Source organism: Camelus ferus, chromosome 22, assembly GCF_009834535.1.
Source record: "Camelus ferus isolate YT-003-E chromosome 22, BCGSAC_Cfer_1.0, whole genome shotgun sequence".
In the NCBI taxonomy this organism is placed as follows: Eukaryota; Metazoa; Chordata; class Mammalia; order Artiodactyla; family Camelidae; genus Camelus; species Camelus ferus.
In genome coordinates this window covers 26,425,897-26,442,971 of record NC_045717.1, presented here as the reverse complement: position 1 = coordinate 26,442,971, position 17,075 = coordinate 26,425,897, and the positions used below count along the sequence as shown (strand labels likewise).

General features: G+C 60.6%; 1 protein-coding gene across 3 annotated transcripts; it reads right to left on the bottom strand.

Moving 5' to 3' along the window:
• Positions 1 to 6,920: 6,920 nt before the first annotated feature.
• On the bottom strand, positions 6,921 to 17,057 carry MBD3 (methyl-CpG binding domain protein 3). 3 transcript variants are annotated; one of them, XM_032466081.1, is made up of 7 exons: positions 16,716 to 17,057; positions 12,109 to 12,268; positions 11,340 to 11,477; positions 10,477 to 10,567; positions 9,884 to 10,061; positions 8,394 to 8,597; positions 6,921 to 8,277 (listed from the first exon to the last, which is right to left on the bottom strand). In XM_032466081.1, the coding sequence occupies exons 1-6, from the start codon at positions 16,823 to 16,825 to the stop codon at positions 8,399 to 8,401; spliced, it is 876 nt and encodes a 291-aa protein (XP_032321972.1). In that variant the 5' UTR covers positions 16,826 to 17,057; the 3' UTR covers positions 6,921 to 8,277; positions 8,394 to 8,398. The 3 variants fall into 3 exon arrangements, with proteins under 3 accessions (XP_032321972.1, XP_032321973.1, XP_032321974.1); XM_032466082.1 differs by having other exon boundaries at positions 16,812 to 17,053; XM_032466083.1 differs by lacking the exon at positions 16,716 to 17,057 and adding an exon at positions 13,009 to 16,400.
• Positions 17,058 to 17,075: the final 18 nt, after the last annotated feature.

The window sequence follows — 17,075 nt, the reverse complement described above, 5'->3', positions numbered from 1 at the left end:
CTTTTCTTAGGGCCAGGTCTTGGCACCTGCTTCCTCTCCCTTCCTGAGACCCCACCTAGGGTGGCATACTGGGTGCATGGGGTCAGTGCTGAGAAAGGTGCTCAGTGAGGGGAGGAGAGTAGTATCGGGCCCTTGATGGTGACAGGTGGGGAAGAGACCACAGTGGCCTGCAGGGGATCAGCTCGTGCACACGCACAAACGTTCCTTAAAGCACCCCCAGCCCCTCGGGCGCTGTGGAGAGGTCTTCAGAGGAGCCAAGTGCCGGGTCTCTTGTGCCCTGGGCTCAGACACTTGTCCACCCAGGATGGCCTTCCCTTCCCTGCCTGCCTTCCTGCTTTCTGGCTCCCCCACCCTGGTTCAGCTCACACCTCCCTCCCCCTGGGGGCCGTGGGGCGGGGGAGGCAGCATCTGATGATGAGGGTGAGACTGAACTACGGAGAGACTGAACTACAGAGAAACCTGGGGAAACGGCTCCCACGCCAGCCCATGGCTGTGGCTGGGAAAGACCAGGCCACCTAGGTGGGGGGTGGGTAGGTGGGCTCTGCTCAGGACACAGATGTCCGGCCACCAAGAAGCTGAGAAAGGGTGAGAGTGAACAAGAGAGGGCTTAGGAGTGAACAACACAGTAGCGGGAGTTCAGACTTCAGCGGGAGCCTGGAAGAATCAAGTGGGAGATACCTCCCAGAAAGTCAGGCAAAGAGACAAGAGGTGGAAAGTAGAAGAGGAAAGAGGAAATAGAAAAACAGTCCAAGAGTTCCAGGGAGAACAGAGAGAGAGTGCAGGGAAGTTGTCCATGAAATAATGGAAGGGATGGCGAGGCCAGAGCCTGCAAATAGCTGGGACCCCACAGCTTGTCCTGGGAACATATGTTAGGGGTCCTGGGGCCCCAAGTACTTCCAAGCCACATTACAAAGGATCGGGAAGAAGGCCTGGGTTCTGAGGGAAAGTGAAAGCTGACCACAAGAGGTCCACATCAAGTGGGGATCAAGGAGGAATCGAGACGTTTTAGGCCTGCAGGTCATCACATTAGTTTAGCATACTGCAGGATGCACTCCAGGAAAATGAGGGAGTGAGTCAATGAAGAAACAGGTTCTGCCACAGGACGGTGAAGTAAGTGGGGCTGGAGGATCATCTAGAGGGTTTGACTGTGTCGAAGGCTATTGTGGGTGGCAGGGGAACTGGCCATCAGGAACAAAGACAGTGATTTTAAAAGGTGGCTGTCAGGCATCAAATGGACTAGGAGTGAAGAGAGAAAAGGGGGATGGGGACTCCAGGGTCTTGATTTCCCAGCGTGCGGTCAGGGACGTGTGAACACTGACCTACTGGATGTTTGCACAGATCTGTCCAGAATCGCCCTGTGGTGATGCATTTTAAAAGTCCTTTTAGAATTGTAAACCACCCCCCAGCTCTGTAAGTGATTTGCATGCTGAAGTATTTGGGTGGCAGAGAACGGTGTCGGAGTGTGCTTGGAATGCACCAGTAATTAGATGGAGGGAGGAGGAACAGAAAGATGGAGTGGTTAACAGACGTGAATGAGGCCACAAGGGAAATAGTGCTGGACCCCAGAGCAGGGTCCCTCCCCCTGGGCGCTGTGGACACCCGGTCACCCTCTGGGGGGGGCGTCCCAGGCACTGTGGGGTGTGGAGCAGTTTCCCTGGCCCCACCCACTCAATGCCAGGGGTCCCCTCCCCGCCTCCCCTATTAGTTTTCTGTGGCCCTGACAAGTTACCAAGCACATTGGTGCTTAAAACACCAATTTACTCTCCCGGTTCTGGAGCCTAGAAGTGCGACATCACAGCGTCACCGGGCTGTTTGCTCCCTGAGGGCTCCAGGGGAGGGTCCTTCCTGCCTCTTCCAGCACCTGGGGGCTGCCTGCAACCCTGCGTGTCCCTTGGCTTGTGGCCACGTCACTCCAGTCTGTGCCTCTGTGGTCTCATGCCTTCACTGCCCCCCTGCTGCCGTGTCTGTGTTCCCTCTTATGAGGGCACCAGCTGTTGGACTCAGGGCCGCTCTACTCTGTGACCTCATCTCAGCTAACGATGTCTGCCAAGACCCTGTTCCCACAGACGGTCACCTTCACAGGCGTAGAGGTTGGGAAAAGGACATGTTTTTCAGGGGGACAGGCAGTACACCACACCTCCCCAGTGTGACAACCCCAAATGTCTTCAGACATGTCCCCCGCGTGCAGTCATCTGGCTGAGAACCATCTGCAGTGGGTGTAGGTGGGGGCGGGTGGGGGCGCTGGACACTTAACAGTTCTCTCAACTCTGCTCTGAGTGTAACAGTTCTTGTGGAAACTTGGAATGAAATACTGTCACAGGGAGGTGGGGACAGGGAGTCTGGGAGGTGACATGGCCCCACCACCATTCCTGAGGCCAGGTGTTGGCACCTCTGGGCTTCATGTGACTATTTGGTGTATCTCAAAACCTTCTGTAATGAAAAAAATATATCTATCTTTTTACTTAAAGGAAGTCCTTTGAGATTCATTTGGAGATGTCTGCGGATGGAAACAGCATAAAATGCCGCAGGGTGGGAAGTCGGAGGGCGTGGAGGGGACAAGACGGCAGGGTTAGCGCAGGGGCTGCGGGGGGAACCTGGGGGGCTGCGTTACCTTCTCTTTACTTTTGCATATTTTAAAATTATATATATATATTTAATTATCTTATTGGTGTTTTTATTCCCCTTTGTTTTTTATAGAGGGACTGGGGATTGAACCCAGGACCCTGTGCATGCTAAGCACGCGCTCTTCCACTTGAGGTATACCTCCCTCTGTTTTTTAGTTTTTAAATGTGTGGAGGCCACACTGATGAAGACAGCCGCTTCCTGGGGGCCTGGTGCTGTCTGGCCACGGGCGGGCAGCAAGGCTCAGCAGGAGCCCGGGTCTGAGTTCGGCCTCCCGGCGCCCCTCCAGTGTTGCCCAAGGTGGGATGGCATTGCGGCCTCCTCTGCAGCCACATTTTGAGAGAATAAGAAATAGTTGGGGGCGATGGTATGGCTGCATTGGTAAAATGCTTGCGTAGCATGCATGAGGTCCTGGGTTCAATCCCCAGTACCTCCGTCAAAAAAATAAAAGTAAATAAACCTAATTACCTCCCCACCACCAAAAAAAAAAAAAAAGTCAAAGGAAAGAACTTTATTGCCAAAGAATATACGCCTTCCCTGCATAATTTCCATTTTCAGTCTTCTCTGGCTAAGAAAACGGCGTGTGCAGGGAGGCGGCGGGGAGGGCGCGCGCTCAGCGCGCACGAGGTCCCGGGCTCGGCCCCATTAAAAACCAACCAACTAGCCGGCCGAAGCACTCCTGCCCTGGAAGGCGGACGAACGAAATAGCAGGTGCCCTGGAAGCCGGCTGGAGGATTGGCTGGAGGCCACTTCTGTGAATCAGGTTGGGTTTTTTGAGATAAAATTTACACGCCAACAAAGGCACCTGTTTCCACTGCCCTGTGGGTGAGCGCCACTTGCTGGATAAACACCGCTGGGCCCCAGCCTCGCAGAGTCCCCTGCCCCTCTCCAGTCCCCTCCGGTCACCATGGACCAGCTGTGCCTTTTCTAGGGTTTTAGGTACATAGAATTGCTTTGATTTCTCTCTTGGGGTATGTTTGTTGCACTTGGCCTAAGTTAATTTTTGTCCCTCTTTTTATTTTTTAATGGAGGTACTGGGGACTGAACCCAGGATCTCGTGCGTGCTAAGCACGTGCTCTACCACTGAGCTCTACCCTCCCCCCAATTTCTGTCCTTTTTTAGAGAGTCCCCAACAGGTGACTGTGTGTCCGTCCTCCTTCATAGCCCCCTGGGCCCTCCCTCCCCCAAGGCAGCCTCTCTCCAAGCTGGCTCCCCACACCTCTCGGGCTGGCCGGGATCTGTGCACAGATATCAGGTTCCCTGAGCCTCTTAAATTGTCTTTTTTTTTTTTAACTGAGATATCGTGCACGTTGAAATTTACCCTTTAAAAGTAGACAATTTAGTGGTTTTTAGTAAACCCGAAAGCTGTGCAAGCATCACTGCTATCAATGCTAGAACGCTGCCATCAGCCAAGAAAAGGAGCCCGGCCCCAACAGCCCCAGCCCCGGCCGCCGCCCATCTAGGGCTCCCTGCCTCTCATGTGTCGCACGTGGGAGCCACACAGGGTCTGGCTGCCTCAGTCTGGGTTCTCCAGAGAAACAGAGCCAACAGCACGCAGGTGGATGTGCTTGAGAGGTTTACTATGGGAAGTGGCTCTCGTGCTGACGGAGGCCGAGGGCCCTCCATCTGAGTCCCACAGCTTGGTGGCCCAGGAGGGCCAAGTGTGTTTTAGTCCGAGGCCAAGGGCTGGAGAACCAGGAGGTCCGAGGTCCGGGGCTGGGAAAAGAGGGGCGTCCCAGCTCAGGAAGAGGGAATTTGCCCTCCTGCCTTTTTGTTCCACTTGTGCTGCTGTGGACCAGATGATGCCCACGCTGGTGAGGCCGGACTCTCGCCTCTGCCTCCTGAATCCACTTTTTTCTCAGAAACATTTGCACAGACACACCCAGAAATGTCTTACCAGCTGTCTGGGGTCCCTCAGCCCAGTCAAGCTGACGCCTAAAATGAACATCACAGCACCCTCCTGTGCCTGCTTCTCTCCCTGAGTGACGTGCTCTCAGGGGCCGTCCACATGGGAGCGGGTGTCAGGGCTGCTCTGCTTTTCATGGCTGAGTCATGTTCCGTGTGGGGGGGGGGACCACGTTTGCGTATCTTCGGTTGATGGACACGAGGTCGTTTCTGCTTTTTGAGCCCCTTGAATCTTGACAAGCCTTAACCTGACCTTGCAGGTGGTGCTGTTCCCGGACCCCCTGCCCCACCAGGGCTGAGAATGGAGGGTGGAGAGGCTCCCCATCTGCTCAGTCAGTAGCCACCAGCCCCAGGGGCCAGTGCAGCCAAAGAAACGTTTAATTGGTTCTAACCGATTTGAACTCCCGCAGCCACATGTGGCTGGTGGCGGTCCTGCTGGATTGTTCTAGAAATTTGCTAGTTGGTCCCTCTGCTGCAGCCTATCTTGCTGCCTCTTCTCTGACCAGGAGCTCCCAGCTTGTCGTGGGGCATCATGGCCTCGGGTCACCCCCGGCTCCCTCCCTCTCAAACCTGGTGGATCCTGAGTTCAAGCAGCTCGAGGGCTTCTGTAGCCATTGTTTGTCTCCCTGTAGGAGACAGAGGGACAGAGGCCAGGAGTCTGGATGAGCTTGGAGGTGAAAGAGGAGAGGACTCAGGGCTGGGCCACGTGGGCCAGGACTGCCTGGACCAGAGGGGAATCTGGTCTTCAAGGCAGTGTGGCCGGCGGCTGCTGCCCCAGTCATCCTGGACCTCCGGACCAGCCACCTCGCACAGCAGAGGGGACACTGCAGGTGGGATTAAGTTAAGGCCCCTGGGATGGGGGTGACCCTGGATTCCCCGGGGGAAACCCATGTCCTCACAGGGTCCTCATCAGAGGGAGGCGGGGAGGTCAGGGTCACAGAGACAGGAGATGCTGCGCTGCTGGCGGTGAGGATGGAGGGAGGGGCCGCGAGCCAGGGATGCGGCGCCTCTAGAAGCTGGAAGAGGCAGGAGCCGCTTCTCCCTGGAGCCTCCGGAGGGACCAGCCCTGCCCAGGCCTGGGTTGAGCCCCGTGGGGCCCGAGCTGGACTCCTGACTCCAAAGCCGTGTTGTTTCCGCCACTCCATCAATGGTGACGTTACAGCAGCCCCAGGAGACGCAGGTGAGGGGCGTCCCAGAGGGCCAAGCAGAGCAGAGTGAGGAGTAGGTCAGAAACTCCTGGGTCCCCTTGGACGGGCCGCGGCGCACCAGTTAAAGGACACGGGCAGGTGGCCAGTGGCTCAGAAACCCAGCTGCCCAGCAAGTGGCACTGGAGGTGCTGGAGCTGCGCTGCTGGTGGGGGACTCTGGAGAAAATTCAGGAGAGCCTGGAGCTAGGGAAGTGGCAGCGCGGAGGGCTTTAGGGCGGGCGGGGGGCACCTACCCATCAGCCAGGCACTGAGCCACCCAGGAGCCTGGCCACGCCCCACCTTCCGGGGTCCCGAGGTCAGTGGCCACTCAGTCTCGCAGTGGCCGGAGGCTGGGCCTGGTTAGCTGCGTGGGCACTGGAGTCAGGGAGACCCAAGGTCTCAGCCAGACCTGACCTCTTCCCAGTTGGTGGCCCAGGCAAGGTGCTGAAATGAGCCTGTCTCCCCTGTGGAAACTGAGGCTAATTCTGGTGGGTGGGGCTGCCTGTAGAGACAACACACATGGAAGGGCCGCTGGGGGGTGGGAGCAAGACAGAGACCCCTATTCAGTCGGGGGAAGGGATCCTGGCAACCAAGGCCCTGAGCAGCTGTGGATGGGGGTCCAGGCAGCCGGGGAGGGGCCGTACCCCCTGGGCAGGGCAGACCCTCTGCTGCCTGCAGACTCTGGCCAGGGTGGCTGGTGGGGTGAGGGGCCAGGGTCCTCCCAGCTCGTGGCCCCAGCCTTTAGGGTAGGATAAAAGTCTGCAGTGACCACCTGGGCCAGGAGTGGCAGAGAGGGGACAGGTGTGGCTGATGTCCTCAGGACCCCTCCCCAGTCACTGTCAGCAGTGGCCCAGGTGGCCACAGGGTCTGAGGGCAGGAGGATCCTTGGGATCCCGCCTGGGGGCTGCAGGCCCAGCTCAGCTGCCCCCGCCCCGGGCCCCAAGTTGGGCTGGAGGCATCCCTCTGCTGGGCACCTGGCACAGACCCCACCCCGGAGACCTAGGACAGGCCCTTGTCTCTCAGGAGGCAGGGGGCCTCCAAAGGAGCCCAGGAGCCTGTAGGCCTGGCTTGCAAGCCAACACCACTGTCCACCCTTCCCCGCCGGAGAGGTCAACCCCCCACCATCCCCTTCTGTCCTCCAGCCCAGTGCAAGAAGGTCCCTGGCACTGGCAAAAAGCTCGGGATTCGGATAAACCGAGACCCCAGACCACATTGCAGGACGTGTTTTATTCAGCGCTGCACACGGGCCTCCCGCGGCTCCACCAGGCTTCCCCTCAGTGCTGCAGCCTGGGCCGAGGGGCCTTCCTGGGGTTGTGGCAGCCCGGCCCTGGCATGGGTACTGCAGCCCCAAAGGCCAGTGCTCAGTCCTTGGGGCTTTGTGCTTTGACTTTGGGAGGATGCGGTCAGCCCAACCTCCCGGGCCAGTGTCCTTGGAGGGAGGGGCAAGCCACAGCCCCAAGGGGCTCCCACTGTCACCCTGCCTGGCAGGCCCACCACAGCACAGGGTGTCTGGTCAAAGGAGGCAGCGACTTGGGCCCCTCCCAGCAGTACGGCTGCAGGGCTGCTGGGCAGTGGGGATGCACTGGCCCACGGCGATGTCTTTGGGCCAACGGAGTGCCAGGGCCACCCCAACGGCATCCTGGGACCGAGGGGAGGGTGCTGGCCCAGGCTCCACTCAGAGCAGTGGACACCCCCCTCACCAGGGGCACTTGGCGCTGGAGGTGGGGGTCAACAGCACATCCCCGATGGCCTCCCAGCCCAACGTTCCTCGGAGGCTATTGCCTGGGCCCCAGGCAGCACGAGGCCCCAAGCCCACCAGCTGGGCGTCATTGGTCCTGCCCTCCCAGGCAAAACTGAGGCTTGGAGGCTGGTGGACAGCAGCACTGCCTCGGAGCCCTGGCCCAGTGAGTCCGGCCACCAGTGCTCCCGGCCATAAGCAGTTCATCCAGGGCACTGACCCTCAGGCAGGGCCAGTCTGGCTGCAGACAGTGAGATTTTCAGGCTCAAAGGCCAAGGTCCTGTCCATGTGCAGCAAACACAGAAGCTTAAGCAGCCACGTGGACGTCCAGCCTCGTTTGTACCACGGGTTTATTGAAGGAAAACGTCTGGGTTGTGCCGTTTGCTTTCGGGTACTCTCCGAGTCGCCATGGCTCTGCCCAGCTCGGGGCACTGGAGAGCCATCCTGCACCCTCTCCTGAAGGGTGGACACGTGGTCCGGAGTATCATCCATCACGTGCACAGATCGGAAGTGAGACCGTTCCAGAAAATGCTTCCCCAGGCCCATGGGGAACCTTGCAGGCTGCCCGGTGGCAGTGGCTGCGGGGACCAGGCTGGCCTGAGCCTGGTGTGGAGCAACTGGTGCCTACAGACCTGGCCCCTTCAGAGTAACACAGCCGTGGGGGCCCGGCAGGTGCGAGACCGTCCTTCAGCCGCGCCCCCGAGGCCTGGCGGGGAGGGCACGCCTGGGCAGGGCAAGGAGGCGCCGGGCCAGCGAGCCTGGTCCCAGCTCGGGAGGGCCGAGCCTGCAGGCGGCCCAACGCGGGCAGGGCAGGGCGGGGCAGGCTCTGCGGAGACAGGAGAGGGCGCCCTCAGTGCCTGACCAGGCCTATCATCCAAGGAGACCAGAGCTCTGCGGGAGGTGCCCGGACCAGCCCTGACCCCTGCGGTCACTGCCAAGCACCTGCTCTAGACGTGCTCCATGTCCTGGTCCTGGTCCGGCTCCTCCTCCTCCTCCTCCTCCTCCTCCTCCTCCTCCTCGTCGGCGCCCACCTTATCCAGCGGCGCCTCCCCGTCCCGGGCCAGCTCCTCCACATGGGCCAGCATGTCGGCCATCAGTGCCTCCTCCAGCCGCTTGCGGACCTGCTGCACCAGCTCCTCCTGCTTCCTGGGGATGCACAGACCCGCTTGACAGGGCACCTCCCCGTCTCCAGGGAGACCAGGGCGCAAGGCCAGGATGGAAGGACGTGCAGACACACAGGGCCAGTACCTCTCAGAGCCCCACTTCTCCATCTGGCGTGGCCTTCTGGACAGCGCACCCCACCTCTGCCAGGCCGAACCCCAGACCTCCCCACCCCCGTCTGCCGCTGTCCCTGGTCCAGGCTGGTGCCTGTGATGCCCGAGGGGGTTTGCAAAGAAAAAAGACAAGCAAATGTCGGGCCCTCAAGTCTAGCCAGAGCATCTCTCATCCTGGGGTGATGGGTCCTCATAGGAGAGATGAGCTGTCCCTGCTTTTGTTTTCCGTCACCGAGGCCGAGAGAGCTGCCATCAGCCTAGTCAGTGAGACTGCTGGGCCCCTGCCCTGCAGCCTCATGCCGTGGACCTGATGTCTGTGTCTGTGCCGGCCTGGCCCTCCCGTCAGCCCTGTGGGGGCCCCGCCCGCTGCACCCGTCTTCCTCCAGACCTGGGGCCTGCATGTCTCACTTCAGGGCCGGCTTCCATTCCGAGGATTTCAGTGCAGCCCTAACGACCCATCCTAGCTCTCTTTCCTTATGCTCTCAACACCCTCTCCTGCCCTTTCCCTTGGGATGAGCTATCAGAGGTGCGGTCTCAGCCCGGCGCCCCCACCTCCCAGGGCCCCACCCCGCCCTGCTGCCCCTGCACAGGGTGCCGGAGCCCCAACTCTTCATCTCAGCAGGGCACCAAGGGCTCAGAGCCCCACAAGACACGCGTCCCACCGTCTCGGTGCTCCTAGATGCCTCCTGACCAGAGCCAGTTCCAGCCACCTTCTGCAAGCCCTCCCCAGACAGCTCCATTTGCAACTGGACGCCATCCACAGGGTCCTGACCAGTGCAGGCCCAGCACCCAGGCCCGGGGCACGTACCACTTCCCCCGACCCCACCCTCCCTGTTCCTGCACGTCCTCCAGGCCCTCCAGTCCTCCTCAAGGCCTCACGTGCCCCAGCGGTGGGCTCGACCCTCGCAGAGCCTGGCAGAGGCGAGCCGCCCATGTGGAGAGCACTGCCCACTGCCAAGAACCCTGCCGCAGTGAGGCTGCCTCAGCCCTGAAGGTGTCTGCCAGACTGAACTGAGCCCTTGTCATGAAGGCAGCGCCCAGCAGACGCTTCTCTGCAGCCCTGGCCACTGTACACCCTGGACACGTTGGAGGGGCCCAATGGTGGGGAGACCCCTGGGCACAAGCCCGGGGGAGGGAGGCAGGGAGGGCGGGTGCTACCTGATGTCCTCGTCAGTCACCATGAAGGCCTTGCAGAGCGGCTGGGCTGTGTTGAGCCAGACCCCGGGGTTCTTCTCCACGGCGGCCGAGAGCTGCCCGGTGATGGGCATGGTGCTGGTGTGCAGGGCACTGGCGATAGCCGAGAGCAGCGTCTCATCCGTGCAGCCGGGCCCCACGCCTGCCGCAGAATGGGAGGGTGGTCACCGGGGTGCCCACCCTGCTCCTTTAGCCCCAGACTCCATGCCACACCCTCTTTAGGAGTGGGCCTGCAGTCACTCCCACGAGGCACAAGCCCTGAGTTCCCAGTGACGGCAGGGCTGTTTTCACAGCACAGAAGCAGGACCAGACCCCCGGGTCTTTTCAGGGCCCTGAGACCCACCCCGTCCTGCTGGTTCACCGCCACCAGCCATGTGGTTGACCCCGCACCATCTGCAGGGTCAGTGCTCACCAGCTGGTCCCAGGCTAGAGGGAGCAGGGGCACCTTGCCCTTGCTGACCTCTGCCCCTGTCTCTCCCTGTGGCCCAGCTTATTAATGGTCACTCTTCTGGCCACAGACGCCCACCCTACGCCACTGCCCTGGGCAGCCAGGTCACCTTGCAAACCCTTGGGGAGGTCCATGGTTTTCACCAGCTCCTCTGCAATGTCGAAGGCATTCAAGCCGCTTAGCTTCTTCTCCCAGAAGAGCTGCAGCGACACAGACAGGTGTGAGGCTGACAAGATGGCCAGGCTGCCTGCCCTATGTGACCGCTGACCCTACACTCCCTGGGGCTGCTCACAGCCCTGACCGGGAAACAGGGGTGCACAGGGCCCAGGGGCCATCACGGCCGGGCCACCCAGGCGGAGGAGTGTCAGCCTGTTTCTGGCAGGACGAAGACCCAGGACCAGCCTTGCTGCCAGGTGGCTTGGGGTTCTCCTTCACACTGAAGTTCAGGGTCTGCAGGTCCCACCTCAAACCTGGGCCGAGCCACTGTCCACGACCACCGCCTGATGCCACAGGGGGCCCCGGAGCCCCTGGAAGGTGCGACAAGCCCGCAGCCTCAGGCTTCACCCTGAGACCTCAGGGAGAGAATCTAAGGGGGGGTTACTCAATGGGGGACAGGCAGAGGCAGGTGCACGTGTTTCTGGACAGTTACCTAGCATCCCACACCCCGCTACCTCCTGGGTTCTCATAAATACATGTGGAATCACGGGTGACTCTTGGGTTTTGAAAGGCAACTTACAAAACTGCACTTGGAGAACCTTATTAAATAACACTCTCAATAAAATGGATCAACCCATTCAAGAGACCAGCGGGCCAAAGGCAGCCCCTGTGCCTATGCCTGGTGGGCCAGCCCTACTTCCTGCGGGACCAGGCTCTGGGGTGGGCCGCCCTGACCACAGCACTGGGGCTTGGGCCCGCGGACCTGGAGCGGGGCCTGCCTGCCTGGGACTGGCCAGGGCGTGCATCTGGGCTTACCTGCCGGGGCTGTTCCACGGCCTTCTGGGGGTCGCTCTTCACCTTGTTGCTGGGATGGTTGGTGATCTTGGTCACTGGCTGCTTGAAGATGGACGCGGTCTGCCTGACCGGGAGGGCCGTGTTCAGGTCGGGTTTGCCCTGGGGAGACACGCACGCTGGCACTGGCCCCTGACACACCAGGGCGGGCCTGCAGTGGGCTTTCCGGCTCAGCGAGGACTCTGTGCCCCCTCGGGCTTTGGGGAACAGGCCCTATGTTCCTCAGTCACCAGCATACCCTGTGGCACCCATAGATCTGGAGGCAACACCAGGCCCAGTCTACTCGTTGACCATGATGTGGCTGCGACGGGGTCACCAGGCACACACCTGCCCCCCACCCCCTGCAACCTTCTCCACAGAGCATGGTCCTGGGGGCACCCCGACCAGCTCTGTTCTGCTGCCAGGGCAGGGATAGGGGACAAAGTACCCCTGAACATGTGTCCCTCAGACACTGGCAGACACACCATGGCCCTGGTACCCACGTGTGGACTGGCCGTGGTTGGAGACCTGCCGCCTCCCAGGCCCCGTTGGGGGAAGGGAGCGGACCCCCGGAAGTCGGGGTGTGGGGAGGCCTGCCCGCAGCCCCTCCTGGAACAGGTGGTGGGTGCATTCCCCTCTGCCTGCGTTTCCACAACTGCCCAGCTTTCCTCTGCAAGCAGCTACGCTTCACCACCGGGAGAGGTCAGCCTTCCCACCGTGGTTTTGGCCAGAGCCACAGCCAGGGCGGGCTCACCTTGACCGGGTTGGGGGAGTCGTACCGCACCCTCTGCCGGCTCTTGTTCATCTTGCTCATCAGCATCTTGCCTGTGCGGAAGTCAAAGGTGCTCAGGTCCATGGAGCCCCCCAGGTACCGCGCCAGCTGTGGCTTGCTCCGGAACTTCTTCCCGCTCGGGCTGCGGACAGAGGGGCGGGTGGTGGGCAGGATGCCTGGGGCCGTCTCTGTCCCCCAGCGCATCTCCCAACCTACAGAAGGGTGGCGCCCAGCCCTGGGCACCCGGCTGACACTTCTGGAACATTCCAGAAGTGGAATTAGGCTGTGTTCTTGAGAAAAGATCCAAGTATAGCAGGTATTTGAGGAACGATCCCTAACAGCGGTCTTGTGATTACAGCGTTGAGGTTCTGTCCTAGGGACTGGGCTGTAAAATCTCATGTTAAATTTTGGGGCCAGGACCCCAAAGAGCTGCCCAGGTGTGACCTGCTGGGAAAGCTTGAAACCAGGCGTCATAAACCTGGAGGAGCGGCTCTGTGACCCCGCCTGCCCTGTGGCCCAGCGCGCTCAGCTCTCTAGGAAATGACACTGGCCTCCAGCTGCTGCGCGTGTTCAGTGAGCTCGGAGCTGGAAGTGACCAGCACAGGGCCCGGTAACGTTAACAACGACAGCTGGGCCAGGGGACTGGTGCAGCCGCTTCCTTCGTAAAGCAGCCTGGCAGATCCGTAAACGGTCAAACAGCAATTCAACCACCTCAAGTATCCTCAAGAAATCAAAACATATGTCCAAAGACACCTGATTATTCACAACAGCAGGGCTCACAACAGGCAAGTGAAAACAGCCCAAATGTCCCTCCACACACAGGAACATTATGCACTGATGAAAAGAAGAGAAGCCCTGATGCTTGCTACCACGCGGACGGACCCTGAGAACACGGTGCTCAGTCAGAGAAGCAGACGCAGGACACACAGTGTGTGACTCCATGGATGTGAGACGTCCAGAACAGGCCAGTCCACAGACACAGGGGGCTGCTGGTTGTCAGGGGCTGGGGCTTCCTTTTGGGGTCACAGATCTTCTAATCGAAGTGGTGGCCACACAACTCCATGAACACACTGACACCAGTTAACTACACTCGTTACATCTCCTGCGCTTGCATGGCGCCCAGCAGGCCTCCCGCCCGTCTAGGACGTCCCTGTCACTCACAGCCTGAAGCTGAGAAGGAGCTTTGTTTTGTCGACCTCCCCTTGAAAATTTTCAGGGTGAGCCCCTAATTCAAGCAAGCGCACGCCCCCTCCAGCTCCGCAGACAAGGGATGGTAGAGGGCAGTGTGGAGCCCATCACAGCCCCACCAGGCCGGGCCAGTGGCTCAGCCAGGGACCAGGCGCCCAGCACAGGCAGCCCCCACGGCCGGGGATTCGGAGCTCCCCCACCACAGCCCCGGACTCTGGTGGAAGAGCCTATTTTCTACCACACTCTGTGCTGGCTGGTGTGACCTGAGCCGCGTGCCTGGAGCAGCAGAAAGGACCCTGGGTCCCCACTTGGCTTCAGGTACGGCGACAGAAAGGACCCCAAGAGACACTCCTTGCGTTTCTTTGCCTCCAGTACCCCTATCCGCTGCTGTTGTGCTTAAAATGATGGATGTGAACAGGGAGACAGAAATAAAGACTGCAGGTTAGCAGGGCTTCGGGCCAGGGAATGGGGTGCCGAGCAGTGACAGTGAAAGGTCTGGGGCTCCTCTTAGGCTGAGGAAGCTGCTCTACGGGGACAGCGGTGACGGTGTACTCAGGCAAACCATATAGCATGTGACTCCTACCAGGACAAAGATGTTAAAAAATGAACCCCAGACAGAAAGTGGATTGGGGGTTGCCAGGAGCCGGGGGAGGGGCGCTAAGGGGCACAGGGCTCATTCTGGGGCACTGCGAATGTCCTAGAACTAGACAGCGGTGACACAACTGTGTGAACAGCCCCAAAACTGCTGAGCGGGACGCTTTTAAAGGGTGAATTGTATGTAATGTGAATTATATCTCAATTTTTAGACCGGTTTTGCAGATCTGTACTGACAGGCAGCCAGGAGCCCCGGGCTGGAGGGTGCTCTGGGCTGAGTCAGGGATGCCCTGAAGGCCTGTGGACATCAGAACCTCCCAGGCTGGAGCTTGGCTGGCCTCGGGGACGGGAGCCAGTGCTCGGCATGGAGCCCAGGGCCTGAGACGGATGCAGGACTGAAAGGCAGCCTGGGCCCCAGGAGGAAGGGGCAGTGGGTGTTGACACCCCTCCGGTCAGGAGGCTTGTCCCTTGCGCTGCCCAGTGAGCCCCACATGGCAAGATGCAGCCGGTCATGGCCAAGCTGAGCCTAACTTCCCACAAGTGCTCAATTTCTTGTCCAACTGAATACACCAGGCAGGGAGACTATTTTCCCAAAGAAAATGCACAGCTGCAACCAGATGTTCCACCCCCACCTCCCAGGCCGCCAGAGCCTGGATCAAAACCTGAGGACCAGACTGCCCACTTGGAGGGGTGTGGGTCAGTGCCCACAGGGCGGTCTGTGAGGTCACACCACATCTCCAGGGTGACAATCTTGCAAGGAACACATTTGCTCCCTCCCACTCTCTGGACCAGGACACCAAGGCTCCACAGGCCTGCAGGCAGCACTAGGACCCAAGCCAGGTCTGTCTGACTCAATGGCCTGAGACCTGCCTTCCATCTGCATTTAAGAGAACCACATGTGCTCCTGCCTAGTCGCCTGGCTCTGCAGGGTGGCCAGTGGGTGGTGAGAGGGCCAAGGACCCACTTTCCAGAAAACACCATGGGCTCCGTATCACATTTCCCTAGACCTTCCACCTGGTGGGACCGGAGAGTCACAGGTCAGACCTAGGAGTGGCACTGGACCCTGCAAGCCCTGCTCTCTTGTCTCAGGCCCTCACTTCTCAGTGGAGCCATGGGAAACCTGGGATTTCACCTGTCCAGCCCGTTTGGAGCTTTTCGCTACCACTAGACCCTAATGCTCAGGGCTGGGGCCTTGGAGTGGTGTCCCACTAGGCTGAGGCCCTGAGAAGACCAGGCAGGTAGAGACGAAAGGTGGGTGATGATGGTCTGGGTCACTCCAGCCACACCGGCCTTGGCTCAGCTCCCGACCCTCTGCACAGGCTGTTTGGGATATCTGGACGGCTCCTCCTGGATCTCCTGCCAGGGCTCTGCTCTGTCAGCACCGCAGACAGGCGCTCATTGGGCTGCCTCAGCTCAACCAGGTGCCCCCATCAGCTGCCCTCAGACTCCTGCACCCCTCCCATGTCATCACCTGTAACTGTGGGGTGACGCCTGGGTCATCAGCTGCCACCCAGGAGGGGAGGGCCCCGGTCTTCTTCCCACTGAATGGCCAGGACCCCACACCACCAGACACTTAGCAGGTACTGCAGAGGTGTCTGTTAAGTTAACAAATAACTAGAGGCAGAGAAATCTGTCTTTAGTTCTAAAAGGAAGAAGTGAGCACATAAATGTGCTTGGAATTAAGTGAGGACAAGTGGTTCCTAGCCTGAACCTCCAAGAGCCCAGGAGAACTTTACTACAAGGACTTAGGTTTTCTAAGCAGACAGCGAAGGCGTGACGTCATAGACAGCTGCAATGAAGGGGACACACAATCGTGTCCCTAAGAGATGCAGACTGTACTCCCTCCACCAATCCTGGAGACTAGATCCTGAGTCTATCCTGAACAGGCTGCCGTCCTTTCCCTCCTCTCAAACGGGGCTAGCAAAGGCCCAGGACCTGCTACACAACCCCCAACACCTGACGGGCATTCAGCACGTGGCAGGTGTCCTGCCTGCTTTCCTTTCATCAGGGTCCTGAAGCAAAGCGGAGAGAGCCATCAAAGCTGGCTAAGAAACAAAAGCATCTTCCATCAGTCAGAGAAAGAAAAAAAAGGAAGGAAAAGGCAAACAGCAGGTGGCCGACGTTCTGGGACTGGGCTTCCAGCTGCCTGATAATTCTTTGTTCCATCAAGGGAGGAGCGGTCCCTGCTACCTCGCCCAGGCCAAGTGCCGCCATCCCCCGTCTTGCGACTGAAGGGGCCACGACCCACCACTGAGAGGCGGCGGTTTCGGAACCTGCCCAAGGGTGGGGGAGGAGCGGCTCTTAAAATATACGCAGCCCCAGAGACCGGCCTCCCTGGGAAAGGCCCAGGGACATGCATTCCTAGGCAGCGCTCCCACCCCCCAGAGCGAACCCTGCTCCTCGAAACCCCGGCTCGCCACCCGCCTCAGGCTGCGCGCGACCCGGGAACGCCCCATGCGGATAAAAGGGACAGCCCAGCCCCCACCCCCGCCTCCCAGCGGCGTCTGGCCCGCACCGGGGCCCCTCGCCCAGCCGGCCGCTTCCCAGCGGCCGCCGAACAAAGGGCGCCGCCTGCCCGGAACCGAACCCAGGGCCATGCGGCCGCACGGGGTGCGCACGCGCACTGGACCTGGGACACGCCAGGCACGCACGCGCACTGGGCCAGACGCCCGCCGCGCGCCGGCACGCACGCACGCACGACGCACGCGCGGGGCCCAGGCCGCGGCCCGGGTCGGGACGCCCAGGCCGCCGCAGAGGCCGCTGGGAGGCGCCCGTTGGGGCCCTACCCGGCCGGCACGTTCATTCACCTATAGTAAAAGACATCCCTGTGGCCGGCCGACAGCCCCGACCTTCTGGGCACTTCTTCCCTCTCCCAGCCCTGCGGGAGCGCCGGGCACTCCCACCTCTTCCGCTCCATCGCGCCCGGCTCCTCGGCCCGCGCCGCCGCCGCCGCCGCCGCCGCCGCGCGGACCCCCGCTCGCCGCCGCTGCCTCAGCTGCCTCTGCCGCTGCCGCCGCCACTTGCCACGGCTGTTCCGGCCCGTGGGCCCCCTCCCTCCGCCCCCAGCTAGGAGCGCGCCGGCTTTGCCGCCCTCTCGGCCCCCTCCCCGCGCTCGCCAGCCCCCGCTCGGGGGGCCCGCTCCGCCCACCCGCCCGCGCGCGGGGCCC